This window comes from Triticum aestivum, chromosome 3B (assembly GCF_018294505.1).
Source record: "Triticum aestivum cultivar Chinese Spring chromosome 3B, IWGSC CS RefSeq v2.1, whole genome shotgun sequence".
Lineage (NCBI taxonomy): Eukaryota > Viridiplantae > Streptophyta > Magnoliopsida > Poales > Poaceae > Triticum > Triticum aestivum.
The window spans coordinates 840,813,252-840,822,086 of record NC_057801.1 but is presented as its reverse complement, the minus strand read 5'-3'; the positions used below and the strand labels follow the sequence as shown (position 1 = coordinate 840,822,086).

Genomic DNA, 8,835 nt, shown 5'->3' with positions numbered 1-8,835 from the left:
CCTCGCCCAAATGTATCATTGCCGCCGTGACACAAAAATGTGGCATCGCGCTCTGCAGACTTGATCGTCCCAACAATGGCTGGACGACACAAGGATGTCACCAGTATTATAACAGAGAGCTTGTCGACATCACATTTTGCAATGGTGAGCTCTATGGCTTATATAAAAAGAGGGAACTCGTAAGGTTTATGATTGGTGTGGATAAGGACCGTGCCCCAATGGTCACCGCGGAACACCAGCTGGACATGCAATGGATCGACCGCACCATCCCTAAGGATGACTGCTGGGACAATACTAGTTACATCTTTAAGCTAGACGGCAAGCTTGCAATGGCGTTGAAGACCCGGTGGTTGCCAAACATCCAACCTTTCTTCAAGGTGTTCAAACTTGTTGACATCTGCGCGGGCAAGCGCAAGACACCTTCCAAGTACAACTGGCTCGAGGTCACAAGCTTGGATGACCATGCATTGTTTTTGGGCAAGTCATTCTCTAAGGCGGTGCATGTGCCATCGGAAATTTGCGGCGGCGTGGAGAGAAACCATATCTATTACTCGCATCATTGTTGGTTAGGTCTAAACACCGCCATCCCTAGTGACAAGGTATTCTTGAAAATCTCAAACGACAGCAGCAGCATGACGTGCTACAAGGAGGACGACTCGAAGAACGCCATCACCCACAATGACCATGACGTGAAGAGGATCATGTCGGTAGGTTATTTCGTGCAGGGTGGTCTAGATGGTGGCATGTGGATTCTACCTCCATATATCTAGCTAGTCTAGACTGTGCTATTAGCACATTAAACTGTCTATAAGAGACATCATGTACTTATCCAGAGAAGTAGTAGAAAAGAAGAATATAAGACATATAACAAGGTTATTGGTCATTTTGTAGACAGATGGTAGTCTTATAAATGGATAAAAGATTCAACGGGTAGCTCTTTTTTTGTGAGTATGATGAAGATCTGGAATATATATTTTGGTTGAAAACAAAATCTGTGGAAAACTGAATCCAAATACTAGGTCAAAATCCTTGTACTTTTACCAACATGGTATAAAGTACATGAACTTCATTTGTGGGGCTTCTGAGATTTTCCAAAACAATAGAGCTCAAGAATCTTGTTTTGGATCGCTTCGAGAGGCATATGGAGGAAGACATTTGTTGAGTTGGCACTTTACATAAGGTCTTATAACATTGTACTTACCACCTTTACTTTATCATTGTACAAATTGGCACCTGAATCTCTTCTTTTGGAGGGTCATCTCAACATTAGTTAAGCATAAAGTTTACGCAGAACTGATGTACATGTAGCATTTTTTCCTCACAAATCCAGTGGTGATCACGAGATGCTGCAGGACACTGGTGCGGAAGCTAGAGTGCAATCTGAGCCTCAAAAAGTGTACCCCCCATCGAGTTTGGTGCGAAAGAAGTGGGTGATTAGTGATTACACAAAATATATCTAGCATGCGTGTTTACTGTAGGCTTGGCGACGATATGCACATAGCAATTGTTTCATGTCGGAGGTCCAGTATTAGCTACTCACATGGTAACACAAATATGATATTTTTATTCTGACATTTGAATCTTCTAGTCTATAAAAATATGAATTTGAATTCTCTGAAAATGATAATTTTAGTGCACAATTTGAAACATTACTGCATTTATTTAGCATTTATTTAAGCCATGGCGATCACTCTCAGACTCTGAACGGGACCCCCAAACTGACAGTAGAATATTTTTGTTGTGGATTATATATCAATACAATAAGAGTAGCCATAAAAATGAACTGATAATTACTATAACAAGGTCTCTTTGGACAAGATAACAACACAACAAGAATCCGTTCAGTTCAACTGCTGGCCCCAAACCTACTCTTTTTCGTCTCTCTCCAAAAGAAGCAGCACAGAACATCATAAACAGACGGCATCTGCTGGTGCTGTCAATAGAATGTGTCAAACGAGAACACATACACAACCGCAGGGTTATGCCATTTCCATTCCTACTACAGACAAATCTCTCTAAAAAGCAGTTCTTAACATGATGGTCCATTCATATATCCATATCAGTAGCAAAAGATACTACTTGACACACCTCTCGACACACATGTACATCCATAGCACTAGCAAAAGTCAGCGAGAGGGGCAGTGCCCGGACACAAGTACGGTACTACTAGTGACTTTTAATGCTGATTTCCCTACCTGGGATGACAATCGGCAGCAGCACCTTCATCAACGCGCTGACTCTCGGATCATCTTTGCCACAGTAGATCACGGTCCTCTCGATGCCAGGATAGCCGCCTGACAGACACTTCCTCCCTTGGTGATGGATTATGGTCAGCATCCTTGCACTGTCCACACTGCTCCTGTGTTCAGCGTGTCAAAAAGCACCAGTGTAGCACATTAGCTCAAGGTTCCAGGAAAGAAACAAAACCCGCACTACATAGGCATATTTATCCGAAACAACAATGGTACCGTTCTGAGCTTCAAGGTCAGGTTCTCCAGTTTAGGCGAGCACCGGAGCAAGAGCAGCAGCGGAGTGAAGTCATAAGCCATGCACCATTTGCCTAGCACCACCGGGCATGTTTGCAAACCCCTCCCGCGTGTGGGCCTCTGTGTTTATCATAGATGAAATTAAACAGAGCTAGTTAAAACAATAGTACAACATACATGAGGGGGAAAATAGTTGGTAAAAGAAGTAGATGGTGCCTAGCATTGATATCAAGAGGCAACTAATAGTGGAAAGTGTGGCAAGGCAATGAAAAGGGAACAACCCAACCCAACCTACCTCAGGGATGGTGCATGCAACTCCAAGGCTGTGACATGCGAAAGGCCTTTACTGGCATTTACTATTTTGTCTCGATTGCCATAGACACGAGATCTTAGACTTAATGAAGCTGTAACTAGAGAATACAGCTCCCTTGTGATTATAACAGACCCCTTTTCAAATTTTGGGTAGAGGATAAACAGATGGTTTAAGTTCGGAACACAAATCTGGAGATCTCCGTGGAGATGGCAACATGATATGCGTATACTCTTTAGTGACCTTGATGAGACATTCTGCCCGTAGACATTGCAATACTCCAACTCTAAATGTTCAAGCACAGGGAAGTCAAAATTAAGAGTCCTAAAGAATCCGTCATCCAAATCGACCGTTTGGAGCCTGATTGTTTTCAGGTGCGGAGAAGGAACCATGGCCCTGTCATCGAACATCACTTCGATGTCGCCAGGACCGTAAACATGAACCAGACGAGCTTTATGCCTGACGACAACATTTATGGAACTGGACAACGGTGTCGACATTTTGTCAAACAGCCGCTGCATGAATGTGACAAGGCTAATCATAACTAATCAAATGCACAGTGCAGAAATCTTCAGAAGACATGCATGTGAGCGTATTGAAACACATTAATAGGATTGCCTATATACTGTAAGGAAGAAATAGAAAAAAAAACGGTGTCGGTTATTTTCTTTGGTACCATCGGTTCACCTAGTAAATTAATTTTGAAAAAAGTGCAAGACTTCAATTCTAACACCAGATTTTTTTTTCAGTCGTCAAGCAGCGATCTGTAAAAACAAATAGTATGTTGATCAACTAGCAAATTTGCTATGTTCCAGAAATTGCATTTGTCATTCAAATACTCCCTCCATTCCATTATATAAGGTGTATTATTTTTGGCACGGTGACCAAGGCACAGAATTATAGACATGTTAGGACTAAATTATTCTTGGCAAATTTGTTGATTAATGGTAAGTAAATTAATTAGTCTAGGAAAGTAAGAGATGCATGCAATCGACAGAGAGATACTTTCCTTGTTTTGCTACACTGAGAGGTACAGCCAATCAGGAGAAAGATAGTTTCCATTTTTCTGGAAGGCTAACAAGTAAATTATGAGGAATTAGAAGAAATGCACCTTACATTCTGGAATTTTATGAAAAAACAAATACACCTTATATGAAGGAACGGAAGGAGTATTTAATAAATAGAAGAGGGTTTGTGATGCTTAATTTCACAGTTAAACTGGTCACCTGTCATTTTGCACATTCCATGCGTGTTTTTGAATGCACTTTTGTTTTATTGCCCCCTCAAAAGGACCAAAATTGAGTTATGGCACCGATTAATGGATTGATTCAATCCCCATCGCTGTTCGCTATGTCGTTCCTTACACACGTGCATCTACCATTTAATTGTTGGTCCCAGCCCTGCCGACCTGGATGCATTCTGTGATACAACATATCTTCATTTTCTAGTTTTTTTTTCTTATCAATTTCTCGTCCACTTATTATCTTCTTGGCCGATTCGTAGTACAATCAAATGTGTTTTTTTCTCTCTATATACTGCATTTACCACCGGCCCTCAAATTCCAAGAGACATCAACGTTCAAATACAAAATGTGTGTACACATTAGAGATAAACGTCTTAGACAGGGTGTTTGATAGTTTAAGGTCAAGGGAACGGGAATTTATGAGAGGGAGTTGGCCGAGGGACTATACTTGAGAAGTAGGTTGTTAGTCCCAGTCCCAGTCCCATGACCAAAGAAAAGGAAGGGTAGGTTAGGTGAGATGTTTTTTGAGTTGCATCTGCAGATTAGGGAGTAGTTTTCTTTTTGACGGTAGATTAGGGAGTAGTTAGCGCTGGCAGGTTTGTTTGGAAGAATTTTTTTTTGAGAACTGTTTGGAAGAAAAATTATGCCGCTGTAAGTATTTAGCTAGGATGTATTTTTTTCTTTCCCTATTGGAGGTGGGCCACCAAATCTGTAACAAATAGTAATGTTTTTAGACGTCAACTCCCATATCTTCGCTGAACTACCAGGGCCCCCCGGGTAAGATCGATGGCACTTGGCCACCTTCCCCTTTCCTTACTACTCCCTTTGTCCGGAAATACTTGTCGAAAAAATGGATGTATCTACGTGTATTTTAGTTTTAGATACATTCATTTTGGCGACAAGTAATTCTGGACGGAGGGAGTAATTCCCAAGTCCCTGAACCAATCAACGGATTTTTAGTCTCACCAATATTAAACTCCCATTCCCTCCAACTACCCCCAACCAAACACGCAGAGAGCACTCCACGTCTGTAGCCTACTTGTCCCCCAATCACATACCATTATATATACTTGCCCTCGAGACTTAATAACCAAAACAACGATTTTTGTATTTTTATCTCATTTTATAACGACATACAGGTGCCAAGCTTATTGTTGTGATATACTGTCTTTCAAGGTGTGGTAAACAAATTGGTAGTACATATAAAGTGGTAATACTAATAGTCACAAGATTACATGCATGTTTACTCCATACGTGGGGGCAAATTAATTTGGAGTGGATCTCATCTCTCTCGGGTGTGTCATGTCACGCCTCACTATGCTTACATGCGCCGGTATAGGGTGGGCACCAGCACGAGCGGGGTCTTGAGGAGGGGGATAAGCTTGCCTTCCTCCTCCATGCTCACTACCGCCCCCTTCGGAAGCGCCCAGTCAAAACAGTACAACAGGTTGGCCAGCGTGAACTCCACGGTAGCCGTGCTCATAGACAACGCAGGACATATCCGCCGCCCTGCACCGAATGGAGTTAGCTCAAAATGGGCGCCCTTGAAGTCTATCTCGCTCGTCTCGAACCTCTCTGGCTTGAACTCCTCCGGGTCATCAGGCCAGCTAGTTGGGTCCCTGCCAATGGCCCACGCGTTCACATAGATTCGCGTCTTGGCCGGCACGTCATAGCCACCAATCTGGATATCCCGCATGGCCTCCCTCGGCAGCAGCATGGTCGCTGGCGGATGCAGCCTTAGGGTCTCCTTCACCACCATCTTGAGGTAGCCTAGCTTTACTAAGTCATCTGGTTGCACCCTCTCGTTGCCACCCACCACGGACCTGATCTCATCTTGCACCTTCTTCAGCAGTTGCGGCTTCCGGATTAGCTCTGCCATCGCCCATAGGATCGTCACCGAGGCCGTGTCCGAGCCACCAATGAACGTGCCCTGCAGGGTGGTGAGTGATGTGAGTTAGTTGATATTTTTTTCTAAATCAGGAGAGGACATGATATAGATGCAACTAATATAACGTACAAAGATGATGCCCTTGACATGGTCTTTCGTGATGCTGAGGGTGCCACTGTTATCCTTCCAGAGACCGATGAGGCGGTCGACAAGGTCACCGTTCTGAGGCTTGACGCGCTGAGGGTCAAGATGCTGCTCAATGATGATCTCGAAGAAGGTATCAAGCTTCTTGAAGATCCGCTCGCGGCGAGCGGCGAGGCCGGTGATTTGGTCGACTAGGCGACCGATGATGTTGAGGAAGTAGTCCTCGGCGGAAAAGCTGGCCTGCGCGTGTGTGGCCTCCTCGAGCACGTGCTCCAAGTTCTTGTGGTGTGGGAACTTGTCGCTGTTGTACATATCGCCAAACCCCAGCATGCCGATGATGCCGTCGGCCAGCCTAAAGATGTGCTCCTTCAGTGCTACCGGCTCTCCGGCCAAGCCGCTCAAGGTGCTCATTAGTTTCTCCACCTTATTACGATAAAATCCATGAGGTTTCTACCATGCACAATATATATCCACCATCTCTGATTTTATCATGATACATGTGCCGCAATAATGCACTGGAATATGTAAATAGCATATATATCATCTCTTATTTTGTGTCCGTATGATATCTAGTCATATCACAACAATTTGTTTTGCTTCTGTGTGCTTCAAACAAGTTTTGTTGGTTTTCATCGTGTTTTGGAGTGCACTATGATGTTTCATTTTGTCTTTGCATGTTGCATTATTTTGCCCGTGTTCTGACATGCAACACAATGTTATATTGTGTTTTGTGCTTAAAAAGTAAAAAATGCAAATACAAGAGAACACATTAATTGCCAAAAAAATGCAAGAGAATGCGTTGCAGTGGAGATAAGGAAGGCCCAAATCACCGACGCAATGGGAAGATCCGTACCTGATACTGGCGTGCCTGCCATGCGGCCTTGACATGGCGCACGCCGAAGAGTTCGACCAGAAGGAACTTGCGCATCGCGCTCCAGTACGGACCATACGGGGCGAACCCGACATTGTTGAGGCCGTAGGACAGCCGCTTCATCCCTGGGGACACAGGCCGGGTGCAGCAGTCCTCATCGTGTGTTTTCATCACCTCCCGCGCCGCCTCAGCTGACGACACCACCACCGTTGGCACTGTGCCGAGCTGCAGCTGCATCACCGGCCCATGCCGCCTTGCCAGATCCCGTAGGCTTTGGTGTGGTAGCAAGCCTAGCTGGTGGAGGTTCCCCAGGACCGGAGCCGGGGCTGGGCCGGGCGGTAGTCTGAGCCCTTTGTTGCTCGGTCTTCTCATGAGGAGCACGAGGGAGGCGAGTGCCACGAGGAGGAGGAGCTGCCATTGTTGGGACAGGGAGAGGAGCTCCGAGCTGAGTGAGATGGCCATTGCTATTCCTAGTTGTGTGTGTTTGGTGATGTGCTGATGCTGCTTGTTCGTGTGTTAGAGGCCTTTTATACTGCGATCAGGCCGGGTGGCACTTGACTCTGGATGAGGATGGTATAATTTTTTACAGCATTGAATATTTCATTGATTGACACACGTTCATTACAAAAATATAATCAGTTGTAACCTGGATCGAACACCGAATAAACCTAGCACCCTAGCTCCTACAGCAAACTCATGGCTAGGCTGCTATGTTACAATCTTATATTTATATTTACTACTTGCTCCTTCACAATATAAGGCGCGCTTTGAATTTTTTGGTCTTCATCCCACAACTTTGACTATGATTTTCACTTATCATATGCCTACAAAATTATTGTAAAGACATGTGAAATAGAATTGTGTGCAAGACAAATACGATGATACTATTGATACATGTTCAATCCATGTATTTTGGTATAATTAATAATCAAAGTCGTGCATCAATGACCGCGTAAAATCAAGCACGCCTTATATTTTGGAAAGAAGGGAGTAATTGGAAGCACCATACGAGGCTCCACGGTAATTCCCAAAACTACTTTTAAGTAACCGTTAGATCTTAATTATGCGTCTAGGATTAAATGAGATATGGTAAGTCTACAACCCCACGTTTAGAGGTCTGTACGTTTACGAGGCGCAAGAGTCCATACCTGTCACAACAGAAAAGAAACGTTCAGGACATGAAAAGAGAGATAGTTCCAGGTTGAAACGACCGAAGAAAGAAACATCCTATGTAAAATCATCTAATAAACTAATGTTTTTCTTACCGGCAATGTACGAGAGAAGTTACTAATGCACGCATGGAGTAAATAGCAATGTACTGTTGGGGAACGTTGCAGAAAATTAAAATTTTTAAAGGTTTCACCAAGATCCATCTATGAGTTCATCTAAGCAACGAGTCATGGGAGAGAGATTGCATCTACATACCACTTGTAGATCGCGTGCGGAAGCGTTCAAGGGAACGGGGATGATGGAGTCGTACTCGCCGTGATTCAAATCACCGATGACCAAATGCTGAACGGACAGCACCTCCGTGTTCAACACACGTACGGAGCGGACGACGTCTCCTCCTTCTTGATCCAGCAAGGGGGAAGAAGAGATTGAGGAAAAAGGCTCCAGCAGCAGCACGACGGCGTGATGATGGTGGAGAGGCAGTACTCCGACAGGGCTTCGCCAAGCACTCAACGGAGGAGGAGAGGTGTTGGGGAGGGGAGGGGCTGCGCCTTGGATCAGGTGTTCAGCCCTTCCCTCGCCCCTCTATTTATAGGGGAAGGGGGAAGGGGGCCGGCCCCCTCTAGATGAGATCTAGAGGGGGGGCGGCGGCCAGGGAGGGGGGCTTGCCCCCCAAGCAAGGGGGGCGCCCCCACTAGGGTCCCCCCCCCAACCCTAGGCGCA

At 44.9% G+C, this 8,835-nt stretch overlaps 1 protein-coding gene across 1 annotated transcript; it reads right to left on the bottom strand.

Annotated features, from left to right (window-relative positions):
* Nucleotides 1-5,360: 5,360 nt before the first annotated feature.
* On the bottom strand, nt 5,361-7,404 carry LOC123067013 (4-hydroxyphenylacetaldehyde oxime monooxygenase-like). Its single transcript, XM_044489975.1, has 3 exons — nt 6,925-7,404; nt 6,057-6,494; nt 5,361-5,969 (listed from the first exon to the last, which is right to left on the bottom strand). The coding sequence occupies exons 1-3, from the start codon at nt 7,402-7,404 to the stop codon at nt 5,361-5,363; spliced, it is 1,527 nt and encodes a 508-aa protein (XP_044345910.1).
* Nucleotides 7,405-8,835: the final 1,431 nt, after the last annotated feature.

What these genes read in the sequence shown, in the direction of transcription:
- LOC123067013 (XM_044489975.1), bottom strand. Translation starts at nt 7,404, where the DNA reads ATGGCCATCTCACTCAGCTCGGAGCTCCTCTCCCTGTCCCAACAATGG. An exon ending in GGCAGGCACGCCAGTATCAG is followed by an intron (nt 6,495 to 6,924) that starts GTACGGATCTTC and finishes TATCGTAATAAG; the next exon opens with GTGGAGAAACTAATGAGCAC. An exon ending in ATGTCAAGGGCATCATCTTT is followed by an intron (nt 5,970 to 6,056) that starts GTACGTTATATT and finishes ACCACCCTGCAG; the next exon opens with GGCACGTTCATTGGTGGCTC.